The 21631-nt window shown below is 38.2% G+C and overlaps 1 protein-coding gene across 5 annotated transcripts in view; it reads right to left on the bottom strand.

Annotated features, from left to right (window-relative positions):
• Window positions 1-1425: 1425 nt before the first annotated feature.
• KIF13A (kinesin family member 13A) overlaps window positions 1426-21631 on the bottom strand; it is a 116082-nt gene continuing 95876 nt past the window's right edge. For 2 of the 5 annotated variants that reach the window (XM_085310047.1, XM_085310048.1), the window contains 12 exons: window positions 21251-21306; window positions 19905-20029; window positions 18725-18901; window positions 17498-17590; window positions 16635-16787; window positions 16136-16213; window positions 15532-15579; window positions 14995-15106; window positions 13901-14052; window positions 13250-13354; window positions 5570-6665; window positions 1426-4698 (listed from right to left, as the gene is read on the bottom strand). In XM_085310047.1, the coding sequence (XP_085166173.1) occupies window positions 4412-4698; window positions 5570-6665; window positions 13250-13354; window positions 13901-14052; window positions 14995-15106; window positions 15532-15579; window positions 16136-16213; window positions 16635-16787; window positions 17498-17590; window positions 18725-18901; window positions 19905-20029; window positions 21251-21306 (2482 nt within the window). In that variant the 3' untranslated portion in view covers window positions 1426-4411. Of the gene's footprint in view, window positions 4699-5569; window positions 6666-12848; window positions 12894-13249; window positions 13355-13900; window positions 14053-14994; window positions 15107-15531; window positions 15580-16135; window positions 16214-16634; window positions 16788-17497; window positions 17591-18724; window positions 18902-19904; window positions 20030-21250; window positions 21307-21631 lie in introns of those variants that run through there. The other 3 variants (XM_085310051.1, XM_085310049.1, XM_085310052.1) reach the window with 3 other exon arrangements.

The raw sequence follows: 21631 nt of genomic DNA, 5'->3' as shown, positions 1-21631 counted from the left end.
CGCCGCCTGCCGCCGCCGCTCGCGTTTGGAGGAGGAGGGGGGGGGGGAATGACGGCAGCGAGGCCCTAGCAGCTCCTGCCGGTAACGCCGAAGCGCGGGCTGCCGTGACCCTGCGGTTCGGACCTGCTCGCTTATCCACCGCGAGACATCTGCGTGCAAACGCCGGAAATTCCCCGCCGGGAACGCCGCAGCGCCGCGCCCTCAGCGGCTGCAAGCGAGCGCTTGGCGCCGGCGAGAGGAAGAGCCTCCAGCAGCCGCCTTCCCCCCTTCTAAACACCTGCCACCAGCAACCTAGCGGCGCCTCCGAGCCAGCGTCCGCGTTTCTCCGTGTACCCTCCGTCCCGGGCCGGGCCGCGCTGGAGCGAGGCGCAGGCGGGGGCTGCCCGCGCCGCGGCTCCCCTCGGAGCGCGCTCCGGCAGCCTCCCGCTCTCACGGCTTCTCTGCAACGTCTCAGCGAAGCGCGCTTCCCCTTTCCTGTTTACTAAAAATATTTTATCTTCTTCAAAGCGGTGCCTGTATTTCTCTAGTAACAACACATAGCTACACTCACTCCATATGCTTAAATACTACCTCTGTAACATGCCGATTCTGGCATGGCTGCATAAGGAAATGCAACATTAATATCCTGCTAGGGTCTTACATTGCAAATAAATTTCATTACAGAGTGACTGACCACAGTCCATGTTTGGTTYTAAGGCAGGATCTGGGCAGGAGAGGACGGAGGGCACCCCCAAACCACAACTTCTGTGGAATCATAGCTTTCCTCTGAACGCTGCCATGCACTTTTTTTTCTATTTCAGTGGCTTATGCAATGCCAGAATTAGCACACATTAAATTATACACAAGTATATTGGAAAAGCTAAATGCTTTTCCAGAGTCATCAGTCTGAGGTCTGACCTCGTCAGTAACAGCTTGCATGTTAATCATGACACGTCCACAACTCCTGGACACCGCTACACTAATGCCATTTGGGCATTTATGGAGTTTAAAAAAATCTGACAGCTTCCTCATAAAAACTGGAAACTGTGAGGAAGGCTGTTTTTAACTTGTTTTCCCGTAGAAATGACACAGCAATTGCTTTCATCCATCCTCTTTTTGCCCTTCCCAAATTTTAAGTCTCTTCAGTTCTTTTCAATAAATCTGAGATACTATATATTTTTTTCTTTAAGATCAACAGATGAGATGGTCTCCTAAAACACACACCCCACCATAAGACAGACTGAAACACAAGTTCTGCCCTAAGGCAGAACCGTCYGCGTCCACCCGCTGCTAATCAGCCCCCACACCCAGGCAGCAGCTTCTGCCTCCRACGGAGGCCGCAGCTGCAGGACACACGAAGTTATCAGTGGGAAGCAGGAGGGACAGGCAAACCGTCAGCAGCACTGAAGGACAGTGCAGGGAAGAACACTGTTCRTGGGACCACTCTTTATTTGCATAACAGCATTTAATGTTCTGCCTTCAGCTGCAAATGCCAAGAAGTCTTTTGCAGGGGAATATTTGAAAGAGTGAGAAGTACTGATTAAAAACTACGCATCTGTTGTTTCAGTTCTCCAAATGCTTTGGCTGAATCTTCATAAAAGCATGTAGCTTGGGGAAAAAAAGTAGTAAATTCAGAAAACACGCTAAAGGCTAGTGTGATCTAATTTAACACTATAACCATCTTTCATTAAAATTACATAGTATTATTTGGATTAACCAAATCTCTGAGATGACAGGTTTGTTCTGCCAGCTCAGTCAAATGACAGGCTGGTTCTACCTTGTATTGTTCAGTATTATGTTTGGGGTTGGTTTATTTTTAAACCTAGGGCTTAGCATGAATTGCATATCCTGCTTATTAGACAGTGTATGTTAGATGCTAGTTACGATAATATTTTATAAAAACCAAAGAAAAACAATTTGCCATTGGACAATCACCATGGACAGAATTCACTGCATTCGTCACTTGATTATGAAAAAAATTAACACACACAAAAAGTGCTTTTCTATTTAAGCAACAAGGTGTGTGCAGTAAATCAGATAAAATGCCTGCATTTTCACATTAGTGCACAGYACTCATTAGGCAAGTTCTTCCTAACTTTAAATTAAGCCAGGGCAACACACATTAACATGGAAAAAGTATAGGTGGGTCAATGTAAGAAAAGTCATGATGGCATGAATTAGGCCAAACATGTACAGCACACGAACAGGTTGGYTTGTTTAGGTTTCTCTGGCATTTATAGATTGTATACCTGAAGAAGCACCATTATTCCAGCGTTTGTTAAGCAACCATGTATTCTACATTCTCAACAGCCTAAAATAGTGAACATCCTAGTGTGTCTGATCCTAACTTGGAATAAATACTATATTTTTGCCGTTAAAAAATGGTCCTATTAACTTTAAAAATTGTTTACACAATCCTAAGAGAAATGCATCTGAGTGAGAGCACATCTGTGAGTCAGAGACAGACAGAGTGGGCACATATGTGTGAGAGAATATTTTTAAGGAAGATTAAAATGACATCTAAAATTGATTTCAAAACAGTGGGTTGAGTGTAGATACTTGGTGGAATTCTAGGATCACCTTCTGTCCTTGATGAAATGCTTTTGCATAAAGCAGTTCTTCTATCGTGGTAATTTCCTCCAGCAGCAGCAGCATGAACACAGACAGCAAGAGCCACCCTAGGTGAACACCAGAAATACGATCTGCAAAAACATTCCTTCCACCAAAATCAGTTCCCATAAGCACATCAGAATCCTAGCTCAGAGTTGCCAAAAGCAGCGTCAAGGGCGAACACACTTAATTCACCCCCCGGGTGCCAACTGTGTTCTGCTCGAACGGCGGTGTGACATATCGAGCAGCCAACCCGTCTCCTAGGAACGTGTCCGGGCTCCCCCGATCGGCACGTCCGTTGGCAGCAGCCGCACAGCTCGGCTGCCTCGTGCGCGAGGGGGCAGAACCAGCCGGCGAGGAACAGGGCCCCAGGGGCTATTCTCACCTCGGGCTCCGTGAACCGGTCAGTGATCAAACGGATTAGTACCAYCCAGTCTTCCACTCTGAGCGTCTTATCCTTCAGCTTACTTACGAAGTACTTTGAACCCGAGCACCRTAAACTAGTAACAGACCAGAGCTTACTATTTCATCATGAAACCTAGCTGTATCAAATACAAGCAAAACATTTTCTTTAAAATCCCAAGTAAACAGTCTGTATTCTAACACACAAAAGGTCTGTACCAATTAAATACAGTATGGCAGTATATAAATTACAATTCTTTACAGTAAATAGTAAAATACTAGAGTCCACTTACTGTATACAACAATCAAAGAACAAACAGCAGCTTTTCAGTAAGGTCCCAGGTATCTCACTCATTCACTTGCTAAGATACAAAGAACAGATACAGCAGGCCACTCACTTCACTCATTTTTACCGTRTTACTTTACAAATATCCAGAACACTTGTACAAGCATCTACAGTATCTACATGTGGAAGAGCCTTCTCAGGAATTCATGAGCACCATACATAAATCCCTCCATTATTCCCATTATTAAAATACACTTTACAAGTTAAGATTACTTTAGCAGGTTCTGTTTCACCTTGATAACAACCAGCAAGTAACAAGTGCAAAGTCTGCAGTCATGATCCATTTACTGCTTCTTTGTCTCCCCATTTCCCTCCACCAAAAAAAAAAAAGAAAGAAAGAAAAAAAAAACCCAAACCCAAACCCCTCAGTGTTGTCCTTTCATACCCTTGCAGTAATACTGTTTCTGCAGTCAGACTGCCCAGCTGGCTTATGTTAACATACGAAATGCCAGGCTCATAGCTTCAGGCATTGTTAGTCTTTTCAATACAATGCCAAGTCAGCACAGTGGCAGGCCTCTAGGAAGACAAAAAACATGAAGCAGTCAGATATTTCAGTGTGCTTAAACACAGACCGTAAGGCAGCATGGTGCCCAGTGACTTAAAGAAACATGGCACCAAGCTATCAGTTAAAACATTTACAATAGAAAGATATAAACAGCAAATGTGTCAGTCTAAAACAAGTTCTTTGGTAATTAAGAACAGCAAACCGTATTTTTTTCTCTTCTTTTTCCAAATATGGATTTACATCCTGTTTTTCCACAATAAAATATTTTCTTTGTTGTTTAAAATATATCTCCCAAGTTGTTGTGTAACAAACAGTCCAGTACCTCAATTATCTACAGATCAACTTTAACTGTATTTTAGTGTGCAGCCATATCTGCCCAGTGGCAGACAACCTATAGATACACATTCATATATATATAATATATATATTATTTATAAAAAATTAGGGAATTAAGTCAAAGACTCTAGAGAGTACACATTCGGTATGGACAGATTAAAATATACAATAGCTTCAAAAATCCATAGTTTTCTACACAGTGATGTGTGTAGTAAGTGCAAAAATACTGTAGTTTAGTTAATCCAAGATTTCCTGTTTTCCTGCTTTCTAGAAAAAGCAGAAGCCGCTGCATCTCCTGAATGACAGAGGACATCTCCTCCTGGTTTAGAGGCGGATGATGAGCCTTGGAGTAGAGAACTTCTCCGTTTCTCTAAAGTGGAAGATGCCTGAGATCGTGAAGCGCTACTCGACTTCTTTGTGGAAGCTGGTGCTTTACTGAGGCGCCCGGGACGAACAAACACACCGTGCCGTGGTTTGCAGTGGAAGTACTCTCTGCCTTTTACAGTTCCATCGTGCTTCCCTTTAATGCAAATAAAKGCATAGAATTAGTTGTTGATAATTTCATTAGAACATATAATTGTAACATTGAAATGTAAATATCTGACTATTATCTGTTGAATAGTCCAGGTTTTAGCTTTGAGCGATAGAAACAGGATGATACCACATACTAGGGAGAAAAAACCTGCAAAGGAGGGCTTGAATTGTGATCAAAAGGATGATTCCCTGTAATACTACTTTGGTATTATAAATTTAAAAATTCATTGTTCATTTTATAAAAATGAATCTTTCAACCTCAAAATCAGTTACTTATAAAGTCCAGAATTTAGCTATCAGAGAAGCTTCTGGMATCAGTGTTGAAATTTAATAAACTGTTAAAAATAATATCTTCTCAAAAGATTTGAAGGCATTTGTTGTAGCAGTCCTGCTCTCGCAATACAGTGATTCTTCTTTGCACCGCGAACTGAAGTCTAAAAATTGTGCCTTATTACTAAGTTTTCCACCAGGGGAAAAGATCTCTGTGAAAGCTATAGCTAGCAAACCAATCTGACATTTGATTTCCATTATTGGCACACTCAATGAACACACATGTTGATTTTAAAAAAATCTGCCAATTTCTGGCTTTACTTTTGTATTTTCTGTAAAAGTAGAGGGATACCAATAGAAACTGCCACAATACATAACATCATTATTCTGCACAACACAAGGAAAATAGGGCTTTCAGACAGATTTTTCAAAATTAACTCTTACCAATCAAAGCATCTATATATATARAATAGAAAATCCTACAGCCTAGAAAACTTGATACATCAGATGCCACGGTGATACGGAGGTATTTATCTCCTAAGTCATGCTAGCTACATAAATAACCAAAAGTGCATGTTTAGCCTTACCCAGCTGAACATTTAATTCAACTCCAATCCAGATTCCAGCTGAAAAATCCACTGTTCCAATGTATCTCACTGTGCCCATTTTATTACTTCCAACACAAACTTGTTCACCCACTGCCACCCAACTAGGCAAGACATGGGCCTGATCTGTAGAAGCACCTTCTTCACCATCAGAACCATCCAAGTGGTCCTTCCCAACAAAATCATCTGTGGAAGCTTCAGGATTAGTCTGATGGTCTGAAGTCTCTTTTGCCAATACGGAACACACAGGACTTTCCACAGTGTTTGCAACATGGTTGTCTGCTGCTGTTGAGTCCAGCTGCCCCAGGCGAGTGCTCTGCTCCTTGTCAGTGCCTTGGGGTAACGCTGAGGCACTCGCCCTGTTAGAGGATGCAGTGGAACATAACTGTGGAGCTGCTGAATGGTCAAAGTCCTTTCCATCTTCGAYGCCCATAAACTCTGTAAATGAATGATCCTCAAGAACATCCATTGTGTGCTCCACTGTTGCTTCACGGGTTGAAAATTCAATTGTACAACAGATATTTTTGCCATTCGAGGAATCTAATGCTGAAAATGATCCAGCTGTAGGTAACTGCTGAGAGTCTTTTTTAGTAGCATTKTGGGACAGTGGTGATTGTTCCACTAAGGCACTGTTTTGCTTCAGTGGTGACATGGGTAACTTTTCTGTCACTAACTCCTTTTCTGACTCTCGAAACTCCTTGTTCAAAGATCTTAAATCATGTGCAAGAGATGGTCCTGAAGAGTCATTASAGTCCAGCTCCTTCACGTGACTGGCTAGCTGATCTGTGCTATCACTACAGGGAACAAGCATGTCAGACAGAGTAGCATTAGAGGCACTGTGGGAAAAGTAGCCACTAGTGATACTGCTAGTGGTGGGGCTACGGGATACCTCTTTCTCAAGAACACGTGAATTCATGAAGTCCGATTTAGAAGAATACCATTCTCTGTTCTCCAGACTAGCATTATAAACGCTGAAGTCTGCAAACTCCTCTGGTACATAAGGCCGGAAACTTTGAAAACCTTGTGGACTTAACTTCTTATTAATGGCTTCCAACTCACTATCTTCATCCTCAGAGTCCTGCAAAAGAAGAAAAAGTTGAATGGAATTAACAACTTACAATAAGTTTTCAAAAATATTAACCTTTCTTGATTTTTTCCCCTTCCGAGGATGGAGAAACACACACACACACACACACACACGTACAAAAACATTCTCTACTAGGAGGATTGAAGCCACCTCTGAAAAAAGCCATTAAGCTATGTTACCTGAGCTATTCAATTTTCTAAAAATAAAAAATGAATTCTAAATAGTTCAGAATACATACARCAATAAAGTCTGGCATAAAGAAAGCTCATAACATTAAAAGGTTAGATATGTGCATCTTTTCACTGTGCCCTATTTTTGAAAGTCCTGTAATGTAAAATTTTTCTTCCTATGATTTAGACTAATTAAAATGTTCCTATTGGAGTACTTTTGTATATTTTGTAGAACTGATTGACCATCCGCAAGATAAATGAAAATATGAATTGAAAAGCCCTGAAAGAGTATAAGTTACAATATTGATTATTAAAAACCATTCTGCACAACAGGATTTTCTATTAATCTGATAGCTAAACAATGGCAAGGGGTAAGCAAAGATATTTAGCCTCATTGCTATCACAACTGAACACAGTCACAGTGTATGAAAATAAAGGTGAAAGAATAAGATATTGCAGAGATTCTTTAAGGAAGCATTTGTGTGCATACACATACATATTTGGAGGGAAACAAAYGAGGATATCAGAAGATACTCATTAGTCTCAGAGAATCTGGAGTTAGTTCCCTGATCTCCTGAATTTCATTTTGATAAACAGTGGTGATACAATGTGACCACAAATATGGCTTCCACAGAGCACCATCTCAAGCTGAGAACAAAGGGCTGAGGACTTCAGCTTGTCGAGATGCATCTGAGAAATCTCCCAGCAACGTGATACCCCCTGCCCATGCAAAAGACAGCAGGCAAGGCTCCACATGAATGATTTCAAGCATCTAATTATTCCGATTATGTATTTTTAAAAATGCTTCATTAAATTCCCAATAGAAAAAAATATTTTTAGAAAAAAAACTATTCAAGTACTTCTAGTCTAGAGTGACTAAAATGCCTAATATTTCTCTATCCCTTTATCTGCATCATGGATTTCATGTACTGATCAATGCAAGTCCCAGAGGCAGAGCTGTATGGTAACTAAAGTAGTTCCATGCTTTCAGAAACCTACCATAAGTCATCACTGAAAAAGGAAAAGCATAGCATTTAACCAGTTAACAACATATTTTGAGAACCAATAGATGAAACTTAGAATAAACATCCTCTTGAAATAGCTTCATACACTTTGTAATACTCAAGACACTCGTATTCTTTCAGTGCATAACACTAATCTCTACGATAAACTACTATTCTCTTGAATTATACAACACAGTGCTTACACAACATGTGCTCTTTTGTACTACAAGTCACTTMATGGTCTAACGCTAGAGTAGACACACATAAATGGATGTCTTTACTTACATAGGATTTTGTTTTGTTTTAAACACAAACTTCAGCTTCTATCTTACACTATTTCAGTTATGGTATTTTGGTACMTCTGTGGTGACCTAAGGATATAAACAGGACCAAGTTTGCAGATAAAGGCAGTTAAGTCAGACCAACTGACTTAACTGGGGAAATTAGAAAAGCTTTCAGACTCACAAGCAAGACACTACCCCTAGCTATAATTTTGTTTTGAGCATCTAATTAAAGATGAGCCAAAATTAGATTATTAATTAGCAGATATCTAGGGGTACTTTCTGAAGTTGTTTCTGTTTGCATTAGGCCTGTAACAGCAGCTTCCAATTCGCTTGCTGAACTCACCTATCCTTCACCTGAAAGTTTATCAAAGGAGAGAAACTGGACCATGCCCCTCTGCCTCTTTAAAACTGCATTATTTACCAATTGACTTTTCTCAGTGTTGTTTGTACTTCTGAATTCAAATGCTCCTCTGACTGTAACAACTGTTCTCAATGCTCCTTTAGTTAGGTAAGTACTTAAAGTATTTTACAAATGAGGAAAGAGATGACCAACTCTTAGAGTGATCTGAATTCCTAGAGTTTCTTCTATAGGAAGAGAATCCACTCTACAGGGCTCTTCCAGCTAAGGTACCAACTTCCCTTTAATTTTCACTTCCATGTTTTACAATATTTTCTGAAAACTCCCCCMAAAAATCTAAATTTTTGTAAGACAATCATACCTAGATATATATATAGTGCTCATCACTGTTGAATCTAAACATTACAGATGTAGTGTGTATGAGATCACATCTCTTCTGTTCAAACAGCTTTGTAAAACAAAGCTTCAGATACATACAGAGCAAAGAGAAGTTTATTCAGTTTGCTTATGTCACAATAATGCTGTTATCTAAAATACCATCACAGATGTATATTAGAAAACACACACTTATGTGACAAGATTTCTGTTGTAACCAGAAGTAGTTTTTTTTTTTAAATGAGAACTGTAAAGACTTCCTAAATGATCTCAGTTTGTTTTATTCTTTATTTTTGAGGTAATCATTGCTCACTATGATCCTTTTCTGCAACAAAGGTTTGTTCTCATACCCAGTTTTCAGTCTATGCAGAAAGCTCATAATTGATAACACTCAATCACATTACCCATACAGAACTGCCTCTTAAGCTGAATCAGCACCGTCAGTCATATTAAATTTTTGCTAGCACAGCAACTAGCGTCTGAACAAGMTCACTCTACTTGTCCAAGTATATCTGACAAATCCAATCAGATTTCAGATTAGAATTTGCTCACATGCAGGCTTGACATCCTTTGCTTACTACTTTTTATAACTATTTCAAACAGAGTTATTTTTTATATGTAATTTTGGATGAAAGGTTTATTTTGAAGTGATTCACATCCCCGGAGAGATGCGATAGTGTTATGAAAACACACATAAATCTTTTTCAGTAGTCTTATATTATTAAAAACCTTGTTTAAATTTGAAAACAATGCTAGTGTCCTCAAAAGTGAGGAGAAAAATTCATATCCACTTTATTGGGATTATGAATAYCCTCTTCCAAGGCACTAAAGCTCTGTACAAAGCATTTTTTTTGTGTATCTGTTGCTCATCTCTTACAGAYCTTTCCCCCCCAACTATTCTGCTTATTGCTTCCCTTTCACCTTTGAGTAATTTTATACATAGAACCAAAATTTTGAAATAAGTTTGAAAATTTGAAAATTTTTCAGAAGTCTACTGTTCATTTATCAAATATAGTGGGTTTCTTAAGATATTTAGTGAATTCCAAATCAATAAGCATTTTGCAAAGGAAATATTTCTAGTGGATCCTTGTTAAACATTCRCTTGAAACTAAAAGCATTTTTATAACAAACAGATCTTCATTCCTCCTTTGAACACTGCAAGATTCCTCATTTTACTGAGAAATTTTACGTTTTACTGTGTCACGACAAACAGGAGCCCTATTTAATTTGAGTAAGAGTCACTATAACCAGTAAGTGGTTCTACAGACATGCAGATCATTGGCAACCTGATTAGGAAAAGTCTAACAGGTAGCTACAGGGACAGCTGTGCACGGTTTCAGCATATCTGTTATAGCAACTATAAAAGATAAGGTATAGAGATGCAGCCTTATTACTGAGAACATTGGTCATGAAGAATGCAGCAAATGGGAGGTATGATGAGTGCAAAAAAAGCTGCTACTGTGGGAACAAGCAGTATTTCCTTTCAAAGCTGCTCTTGAGCTTCCTGATAGGAAAAGTGCAGAAATAAAGCCATTTCAGGGTTCTTCTAAACCCCGTAGGTATAAAGGGGCTGGGGGGAGGGAGAGAAGAAAGCCCTCCTGTACTGCTCAGGCCAGTGAAAGAGCCAAAGAATAAAATCCTTGAAGCACTAGTAAAGAAGCTGCAGCCTCTTCCCTGGGAAGTAACAGAAAGACTATAATGAAAAACAGACTTAACTGATAACAAGGAAGAACATGACAGCAAGAACCAAGGAGAGAAGACTGCAAGTCAAGATTTAGCAATAACACAAGCTAAGTAAGCAAGAACTACAACACAGAGGCTTTCATAAATCTGCTTTGTAACATACGTATTTTCTTTGTAGTTAAAGAAGTTAAAGCATCTGAGTCTTCAGATCCCTAAATTGCAGCTCTCAAGGAACCTCAAAGATGCTASTTCCTGTTCTACTCATTTCAAATGAGCAGTACTTATTCAACGGTTGCACCACGGGTGCTTCCATTTTCACAGCATTAAGCTGTGAGAATTTCTTCTTGGACAAAAAAATAAAAATCAGACACATCAATTACAGGCAGAATTCAAATACACACCAYGTGTACTCTAATCTTAACATATTTCACTGCACTTGCATATTACAGAGCATGCCACTACATCAATCTTCTGTTTCGAAATACTTCTAATAGTCAACACATGGAAGCAAAGTCTGAAACTTTCGGTTGACTGCTATATTTCAGGCAAAGCACAGAAAAACATTTTTCTTAATTTCAGTTTTACTTTCTTTTTTTCCTTTCACAGATGTATTGAGAACATTGAAGAACACATTCCAGATGAACATGAGAAAAAGGCCAAACATCACACTCCTGCCTGTTCAGATGCAGAACATTACAAGTTTACTAGCTTTCTATCTGTTTAATCACTTTGTTGTTTCTAGTGGATTTTTTACATGCTGTGCAATCTAAAAAAAATGCAAGTGAGCATCACCACCTGAAGCTACACCAATCATCCAGCAATTAACTTGGAGCAAGAGGCTCTGTGGCTTGAAGTGATCACTTATAGCACTGCTTAACAAAGTGAGAACTGTATTGTGAATTCAGCAGAGGGGAGCAGACTCCTTAATGCGGAGCCATGACACTGCCCTACCTCAGTATCTGAATTCATTCCAAGAGCACTATTCAGCCAAGTGTGTGCAATATATATTCCAGCCTGGTTAAAATATACATTTGCTCCAGCTCTGAAAAACACAGAGCAGCTTGGGATGCCTGAACCTTAAGCAAGGCTTCCTTTCCAGGCTGTAAAAACCAGAAACCCTCATTTCATATCCCTCTCATCACCATAAACTGGCATTGCTACACAAAGCAGCAGTCTCAGCCTCCTCCCCACAAGTGGCTGCTCGCTCTTGCCTGCCTCCCCTGTACCTGCTCAAGTGCCTATAAGGTGACTAGGCACTGATACAACTGAAAAATAACTCTAAAGCAGTATTTTTCAGCTAGACAGAGCAGTTCCCTTAACTAAGCTTATTATACAACCAAAAAGTTATGCTGAGGCAAGGGAGAAGTCAGTTCAAAGACAGGAGCAAGCAGCAAAGAATAAGAATGGCTCTTTTCAGGGCCCTGTTGGGGCCTAATTTAAAGTATTCAGTGAATTAGTCCCAGCCTAACTGGAAAGGCCTGGTGCAGGGTATTGCCCTTTTCCAGCTCTGAAAGCTTCTGCTTATCTTTGGAAAACAGCACAGGCAAATAGCTATGTTAATGCCAGGCATGCATGGCTTGGGACCCTGTTTTTACTCGAGAGCAGAACTGCTCTGAGGTTGCTATGGAAATTTCTGTAACCATTTCATTTCTGCAGGCTGTTTTTTAACTAACTAAAAGATTTTGCCTTCAAAAGCCCTTCACGCTGTTTGTGCCAGTGAGTCAGCTGACATGCCGACTCGCACTATGCTATGGAAAAGTAACATGATGGAGCATGAAACAGCTGCTATCTAGACAGAAGCCAAGCTTCAAATGTAAACACTGGAACACTCAGGACCCTTCGTTATCATCTACAAAATAGCATTAGAAATAATAACACTAGATCTTTTTAATTGTTTGGCTATATGGCCAGAATGAAAGTGCTGAATAGGAAGAATCCATCACCAGCATTTTATGTGATAAAAGGCCTATAATACTTAAGAGAAATGATTTCAAAGTTCCACATTTAAAGTCTAAAGCTCTGATTAAAGCAAATATTTACAGCCAAATTCCGCAGCCCTAAAAATGAGTCTTTCACACAGCAGAAATGATGATGCATCTCTTGTTGAAGCAGCAGTGATGAAAGGATTTGACAGGTGAACAGAAAAATAAAAACCCTCCACCTAAATGCACCACCTGAATTACGAAGATGACAGGTTGCAGGTTAATAAAGAGCTGTATCTCATTTTAGTCGTATTACTTCCACATCAGCCAACTAGAAGCTTTTATAGTGTACCCACACCTAAATGCATGGTTACTTACACCAAGTGGGATCATTCCATTTACTCTGGGATATAGTCACAAGATCTGGGTAATATACATAGGTATATTAGAGTGACAGCAACATGATTCACTAACCCACCCTTTACTTGATCATTTGTGCACTGTAAGAGTTAAAGCCTCCCCCCTCCCACCCTCCCTGCAAGAAAAATCACACATGAACAATAATTAGAAAAAAAATCAACTGAGTTATTTCAAATTATGGACTGCATTCACAAGTCAGGTAAGCAACTGTTCATTATAACCATTAATTACAATTGCAAGTGATTATGTGCACATAACCCCTTTTGCCCTGCTACGGTAGCATAATTACCTTAAACCCACCACCAAACGGCCCTAAGCCCACCACCAGGCCTTATGACAGAAACCCATACAAAACTTACAATCTTTTCCTCATGAATGCTATTGCTTTCTACTGGCATGCTGCTGGCATTACTTCCTGAAGGCACAACACAGCCAGCGCAATGTACCTGAGATGAAGACATGCTCTGCAAAGTTTAAGACACACAACACATCACACAAAACACAACACTGACTACTGAGCACAACATTAAATGCGTGCAGGTTAGAAAGCATTAAGACATCTTGAAAATAAAACACACATGCTAGTTATATAAAAATTCAAGTTAATAGCTAGAGAAACTCATGCACTGCTMAGTGTTTTAGGTTGAAGAATAAAGATCAGAATTGTAACCATCCTAGAACACCATTTGACAGAATTTTACTGTTTTCCTATATAAAAAAATACACCAGCATCTTCTTGAAGAGAAATGCAAGTTACTGTCACTTTAAAATAGAACACAAGAACACAAGTTCTCTGTACAGAAAAATACTTACCAAAAAGTGAAACAAACCCAATGTTTCATTTTTTTTAAAAAAATCTCCCCCTTCCAAACTCATATATGTGAGTACAATCTGATTGATTTTAACCAGAGAATTACAAAATCCTCTTGCAAAAGATGCATGCTGCAAACAGTTTTCCAAGTATACAAAATAACTATCTCCATAAAGACAAGGTTGTTTGCAAAAATTACCTCTTGACTAAGTAGAGGTCGGCTTTCAAGTGGGGTCTTTCTTTTATGTTCCTCTTTCACTGGCATTAAAGGTTTGAAAAACTTTGGTGGCTGAGGAGAAAACGCTTTAAAGGGACTGACCATTAAAGCATGGGAATTCTCTGATACAACACCTAGGAAGAAAAAAAACCATAGCTAATGTCAATTCTTCATGTCTTGAATGCAAAGGAATAATCTAAAATGATGGATGGTCAAGCCATGCATTTGTAAATTAGATGGCTACAGAAAGCGAGGCAGTATTGTAGTATTCAGCCACTGCCCAAGGATGAGATAGTGCAGAGCTCTGTGAGGGAGATTATGTCCCTTTGAGGAGTCTGGAAACAGAAGGAAAGCAGAGAACACCAGTATCTGCTGCCTCCATTCTGAGGCTCCACTATTCCTCCTTTTTATCTGAGTCATAAAAATAGCAGGAACTGTCCTTGAAATCAGACCTGACAGCTCTTTGCCTCCTTTGCCTGAGCTTTCCTCTGCTGCAATTCCTACTGTACCGGAATCAATCTGGCAATCATGCATGATCAGTGTGATTGAAAGAAAAATAATAAGCAACAAGTAATAAACTCGTAATCCCACTTTGTTTCTTCAGCGCTTTTCTACCTATGCTGCCTGCTCAGGAAGGCCATGCTGCAATTTGACCTAAAGGAAATAAATCACCTGTGACACATTGATGTGGAAGACCWAAAAATCCAAGTCATGTAAGGAACATGTAAAAGGACCCTTGCTCCTTCGGTAAAAGCATCTTAATCTTCTAATTCACAAGCTAGTAACARTTCATTTATTTTTATTTCTGCTGCTTTGTTTCATACCTAGCTTATTTTTCTTCCTCTTGTTTTTTGATATCCCCAGTTTCCTATTCTTTCCTGCAGGTTAAGCATTTCGCTTTCTCCATCTGTTTCCAGATTAAGCTCAGCAGCTCAAGCAAGAAGCTAGGTAATAGATTTAATAGAAAAAAAAACCACTAAGAATTTAATTGTCAGTTTAATGTTGCAGGAATGTACTTCTCATCCTAGGGCAGCAATAAAAAAAATTGTCATTACATATGTACTTGACAGTCTCACCACTGCCATCTTTGTTCTTGCGAGGGGACTCCCTGGGCAAAGTACCATAGCATGATACATCTTGATAACTGGAAGAACAGTCAGATATATCTAGGTGACTTTCAGACCAACCCTAAGAAACAAAAATACATAAATGTACACTCTTATTCAGGCAAACATGGAGAAATTAATAGGCAAATGCAGACATGGCTTTTTGTTATTTTAAACTACTAAGGAATTTTGAGTCATTGACTTCAGGACAGTTCTGCTTCACATGGGTGGATTATTTAGAATCTAATAAGCTTTTCATTGAAGTATATTAAGTTTTTCTGCATCTTTCCCATTTCATCTTAATTATCAGTTTCTACAATCCTAACATGAAGAGCAGAGAAGGACAAAAAGAAGTTTAACTCAAAATATTATATAATTAGCACAGCATTTAGTAGGTGTATTATGTAAACATACAGTTAAAAAAAGTTTCCTTATTTTTTCAAGTTTCAAATACATCTTGTTTTAAAGAGAAAAGAACTGAAAATGCGCACTCTGAAATTTACACACCTTATCATCTTCATCACAGGCAGAAAGATCTAACCGGCTACACGATACCTACAAAACACCAGCAGGCAGAATGAAAAAATGCTTAGCTTTTATGAATAAAATAAATCCTTGAGAAGATACTGTAATCATTTAGTCCTAACAACCATTCCATTCTGTCTTCACATAAGACTAAGGACAGCAACATTTGTGTTGAGTGGTTGATAGGAAAATGCAAACAATGCATACAAAATGAAAACTACCCCTTATACTATGAAAAAAAGTAAAACGGAGCTTTTAAATTRAAAAAAAAAAAGTATTCTGGATTAGGGCAGTCTGCATCCTAAACTACTTCCAAAACTACTTCTAAAAGGAGAAGAGCTTAGACCACCTCCCCTGCCATATATGCACCCCGACCACTTTGTTGTCTTTTAGGATGGAGAGTTATACAGATGTGTTTCATTTCCATTTGTACCCGCATTTCTATACTTGCTGTATTTAGTCCTAGCTCAGAATACACAAGTGTTGTATGGTAACAATTACGTACCACCTCAGCATAATGTGCACGCACACACAGAGRAAAAAAAGGCATATTAGCACTAACTTAGAGGAAAAAAATAGTTCATACATTGTGAACGTTTGGTGTGCTGATGCTCCTGCGGATGTTTCTTGCCTTGGTGGACAGTGCTTCTTTGACTGTGACTGCCTGCATAAAGAAAAAAATCATACTAAAAGACATGCTCATATCAAAGCTGAACAATTTAATGTTATCCTCATAAGAAGTCATCAAGCAGGATTGAAGTTTTTTCACAGTGTGGCTAATTACAGCTACTTGCAAACAAGGTATATATGTTTACAAAACTTAATTTACATATACAACCAACAAATCTTACATTCTTCRGCCCTTGCCTGTTCAGGCTCTCACTATTACGCTACCACTAGCTATAGCTACCAGACCCACCAGTGCTGAGCTTTACCTATTTCACAGCAGTAACTTAGAATTCCATTTACCTGTCCAATGTTTGTATTCATTCTCTTTCAAAAAAAGCCAGAAAAACCCAAACCAAAAGCAAAGACATCAAGCATCTCTACAAATTATAAAAATCCATTTTTAAAAGTTTCCTTGCCTGTCTTAGTCGTTCCAGGCTCAAAATGTTCTCCACCTGCAGGACACCCCGAGTGTACTTTTCCATGTACGTTTCCCCATCAGATGTACCCTCACTCTCACTCCTTGCGGCCATCAGTGCCAAGGTCTCACGATCCTCAATTTCTTCTGTAGCCTAAATTGTAAGTTGCACTATTAAGCTCTTTAAATTAAAGCCTATCTTTAACCTTTTCAATGTGTGAATTCATTTACTCAGACCATCTCAATCCAGAAATTAATTTGAATCAATAATCCTTGCACAGAGCAGAGACTTTTCAACACAGGTATCAATGATGCTGAACTAAGAAGAGCACAAGCTTRGGATAAGTTTTATACATTTATTGTAGTCAATCTCCTTTAAGAATAAGGAGAATATAACCTGAAACATCATATGTTATGAGTAATGACTCCCTTCCCAAATCTTAAATTCTCTGTGATTTCCCTAGAGTTTAAATTGTAATTATTAACATACAAAAGTGACAACCACATGATGACAAGCCTATTTATGTTTCAAATTATCCAATCTGTATACCTTTAAAATCAGTTTCACAGTAAGTTTAAAATTTGTACAAGTCTTGTATATAAAGCTATTTATATTGCCAAACTAATTTTTCCATTTATTCCTGCTTCACTGACCTATATGCATTACAGTAGTCTCTATATTCCCCCTGTAGGCACTCATACAATTTCAAAATTACCTCTACTACAGGATCTCACTGCACACACTTGAGCAAGATTCCTCACATCAGAAACATTGCACATGCATCTCCCAGTCAGTATCTCCTGTTATATCAGGTCATTCTATTCTTTTCAGTGAATTTGCCAGAGAAATACAGTATAATTTACCTTTGGAATATTGGATACTATTTCATAGGTCACTCCACAAGCATAATATATATTTTTCAAAGATATTCTCCTTTTCAGGCTCTGGGTAAAACTCTAGAAACAAAGTTATTTCGAATTATTGTATTGACGATAGTTATTTATGACACTCTAAGAAGGTTACAATGCAAAAATTTGTTTTACCACAAAAGTGTATTTCTCAGGACAAAAATTTGAYAAGTTGTTGTAAAACAGCTTGTAAAAACTGAGAAAACACAGCTGTGGAAGTCTGATACCCATACTTCTCATTTTGTGAGCCACACGTTAAACAGGAATCAGAATTCCTTTTACTATAGCAAAGCATAATYCTGATTTTTAACTATAATTGGAATAGGAAGCATAAACTTGCAGTATATGTGAAAATTAATTTATTGCACCTGTCAATTACCCCTTACATCACTAACTGCAGACTTAATTTTCTTTCAATGTGACATTTTAGACAAATGAAACTAGCAAAAGAAAATACGTCAAATACAAAAAGGCATAGAATTCCATTGTTTAGTAAATTGCTTAGTAATATAACAGATTTTTTGTCTTTCTCCATTCTCCTGCAAAAGATCTGAAGCAATTCTGAAACAGGGTCTCATCTAGGAAAGAGAAAGGAACATGATTTCAGAAAGCATCTAATTGCTTAAACCCATAAAGCCGCAAAGAAAGAGGAGTAGAATCCATTCTTGTGGCCAAAACACCCTACTTGAGATCACCATGTAAAAGCTGGAAGAAAATGTATATGTATGGGTAGCAGTGAGGAACAAACCTAATTTGTAATTAGAGTAGCAAAAAGAAAGGATGAGAATACATTGCGTTTACACTGACTTGGACTTTGGAGTCCAAGGCTCCAAACATGCTCTCAGGAACAGAGCGGCTGCAGTAACCCTACATCAGATAAGCTACTGCAAGTTTCTCAGAATCAAAGAACATTTCAAATCATACAAGCCAGAAGGTAATTTTTTTGTTGTTGTTGCAGAAGCAGCACCAGCTACACGCTGAATCAAATTAGACTGAAAGATGGACAGCTTGAAGCAATATACCAAAAGTGCACAGCTTTACTGCAACCTAGGCTAATCTTTTTGTTTGTCTTTCACAAGCATAGGAGAGACTAAACTTAACCAAAATGAAGCAAACAGCTAGGAAAAGACATTCACAAAATTCAGGATATCAAACAATGCAAAATTATTATAAACTTCTTACCTGCTTGTTATAAATATTGGCTGCAATTCTTTTGCGTAATACCAGTTCCATTGCAGCTGGATGACTGAGCTGCACAGTGGTTTTCACTATTAAGTAAATCCTCTCATTTTGAGGAGTTACCCTATTCAGGTGCACTGAATCATGGACAGAAGAGTCCCAGGCAGCAGTGGCTGAGACCTACACAGACAAATCAGTAGAGGAGAGAAAGGGAAATTAAAAACTCAATTACTCTAACAAAAGATATAATTTACAGTAATCCAACATGAAATAAAACCATTCTTTAATGAAAGAAAAATAAATRTCATTGAACAAAATGGAGCAAATCTTCCCATTCACAGTAAGGAATTTATCAGAAGCAGCATGAGAGAGGTGTTAAAATTTGGAGGACTGAAATAGTGAGCATAATCCCTGCAAAATGCAAACCTTGCCCCAAAAAAGGAAGGTCTTTACACAGCTGGAGGCAGAGAGGAAGCAGAAACAAGACTGGGGAAAGGACTACAAATCCTCTTGCAACTATATAAAAAGCTTATCAAATTCAATAGGAAAGTTTCCATGCGTGTTGGATTAGATTAAGACCTATGCAGAACAAAAGCTTTCGCATCCTGCAGAACATCTTTTTCCTTCCTCTGCCTCCCACTCCTCAATATCAGCATCCCATTTATCCTGGAAACAGGCTCTTAAGCATTGGTTTAACCGAATTGGTACAAGAAGTAGAAGAAAAGAAAGTTATGTACTCAGAACCATTCATTTCTAACAAATTTCAAGCTTTTTAYTTAAAAAGTAATTGTGAGCTACAAAGGAAAAAAAATTATTTTAACATAATTCCTAGTTTGCACAGCAAAAGTGGTACTTTTCTCTGAAGAATCAAGAGTCTGCAAAAGGAATGATGAAGAGGTGAGGGAATAAGAAAAAGTGATTTTGAGTCAGGCTGCTGAACTACTCTTTTGTCAGAAAACGTTAAGACTTGTCTCCTTTGAATTAAGGTAGAAAAACCAACAAGTCATAGTCTCTCAGATCTTAAACAAATATGCCAGAAAAAAAAGCAGCAATAGTCATAGATGATATTTGTAAGACAAAAATAGTAATAAGGATTAAATACATACAAGTAGAAAAGAAAGCAAAAGAAGAAAGCTTTAATGCAAGTCACAGTAGCCAAGAAAGAGGTTTGTTAACAATTTACCTCATCATCACTGTGTTTTATGATCGGTAGATAAAAGAATGGACTCCCATGCTCCTTTGGGAGTATCGAGTTAACTCCTGATGCATGGGGACCTGTAAGTTGTTCATTGGCACTGAGGTCATCAGCTAATGAAACAAATGTACAAAAAAAAAAAAGAAATAGTTTATATCAAAAGATATTAATATATAGAGGTGAAGTTGTAATAAAGTCCTATCCACACTTCATACTACATTTAATCCTTATTAATCTTACTACTATGCAATTTGTGAAGATGATTTCAGCATACAAAAACAAGGGAAGAAAAGCCAGGTTAAGACTCTCTCTCTGAACTCATTCTCCCATGTGACCTGAACAGAATTCAGAACTATTGCAAGATATTCATAAAATTAACTCACTGAGTCAGAAAATTCCATGTGTCAGCCTAACTAGCTCATCTCTTAGTTAAATCAGTTCTGATGCATCAGGGAATCTTAAAACAAGAACAGTATTTCTGGCTATATTAGGCTTTTAGTGCAGAAAAATACCCACAGCTGTGCAATGATCCATGGATCTGTTTAAATATCCTATTTGGACTTCTGTCTAACTCTCCTCTGATAATAAAAACAAACATATAAGAACATCTCTGTAAGCATATATGAAGAATGCATATCATTTTCAAAAAGCAGATTCTAAAGCAGCCATTAATGTGATGCTTATCTAAACATGTCTACTGACCTATGAAAGTGCTGGATATGAGAAAGCCTGTGGATACTCTTCTGCTTCATGTCCAAGCTTATGCTTACAAACTTGCTTCCTAAGCAGTCCTTAAACATAGTCCTAACACTAGTCTCTTGTTATTTACAGTGTATCTTTGCCCTAAAAATTTAACTCAGTAATTCTGTCTCATGTAAAACTAAGTGCCTCCAGAGGGAGAAGGCTTAGATATTCTAACAAAACATTCATCATACTCTTAATACATTCTTTCTTAAAACAGCTGTTTAAATGTCTGCAGCTATCTCAGCTGAAGAAATGCTGTAGCACTTAGGAGATTTCCTATCASTGCTTTAATGAAACATGGATTTCATTAAACTTGCTTTTTCATGCCATTTTCTGTTGTATAATCTACCACTGTGTTCACATATTCCCCAATTCTTTACTCTAAATTTTAAAGTAACTGTGCTTAATTATTCCAATATATGGATTCAGAAGAAAAAAAACATTCTGAAAGTCATAGCAGCCAGTGCCATTGCCAGAACTTGTTTGTATTTTCTTAGACATTTAAGATTCACTCTTCCATTTATCAGTTTATTGATCTAAGCTAAATTTTGTTATTTTACCAGGTTTCTTAATCTGCCATTACAACATACCATTCAAATCAAGGAAGAGAACAGGTATATGCGTTTCCATTCCTGCAGGTGGAATCCTGAAACAAAACAAATTGCTATCAACAACAAAGGTAAACACATACTTAATTTCACAGAATCATAGAATCAACAAGGTTGGAAGGGACCTCTRGAAATCATCTAGTCCAGCCTCCCAAAGATTTCCTAGTGCTGGTTCCACTAGGACTTGAACCCARGACCTTCAGCATGTAAAGCAGATGTGATAACCACTACACTCTCCCTCAACACATCTCCATGCAATGGTCATATCAATTTTAACCAATGAGTAAAAAGCTCTCAATATTTTGGTGGGTAATTTAAATGCGTATGTTGCATAGGCATAGTTTTTACACAACTAAACACACA

The sequence above is a fragment of the Rhea americana genome, unplaced genomic scaffold (genome assembly GCF_003343005.1).
Source record: "Rhea americana isolate MKP2758 unplaced genomic scaffold, rheAme1 scaffold_31, whole genome shotgun sequence".
Lineage (NCBI taxonomy): Eukaryota > Metazoa > Chordata > Aves > Rheiformes > Rheidae > Rhea > Rhea americana.
This window is presented reverse-complemented; position numbering and strand designations above follow the sequence as displayed.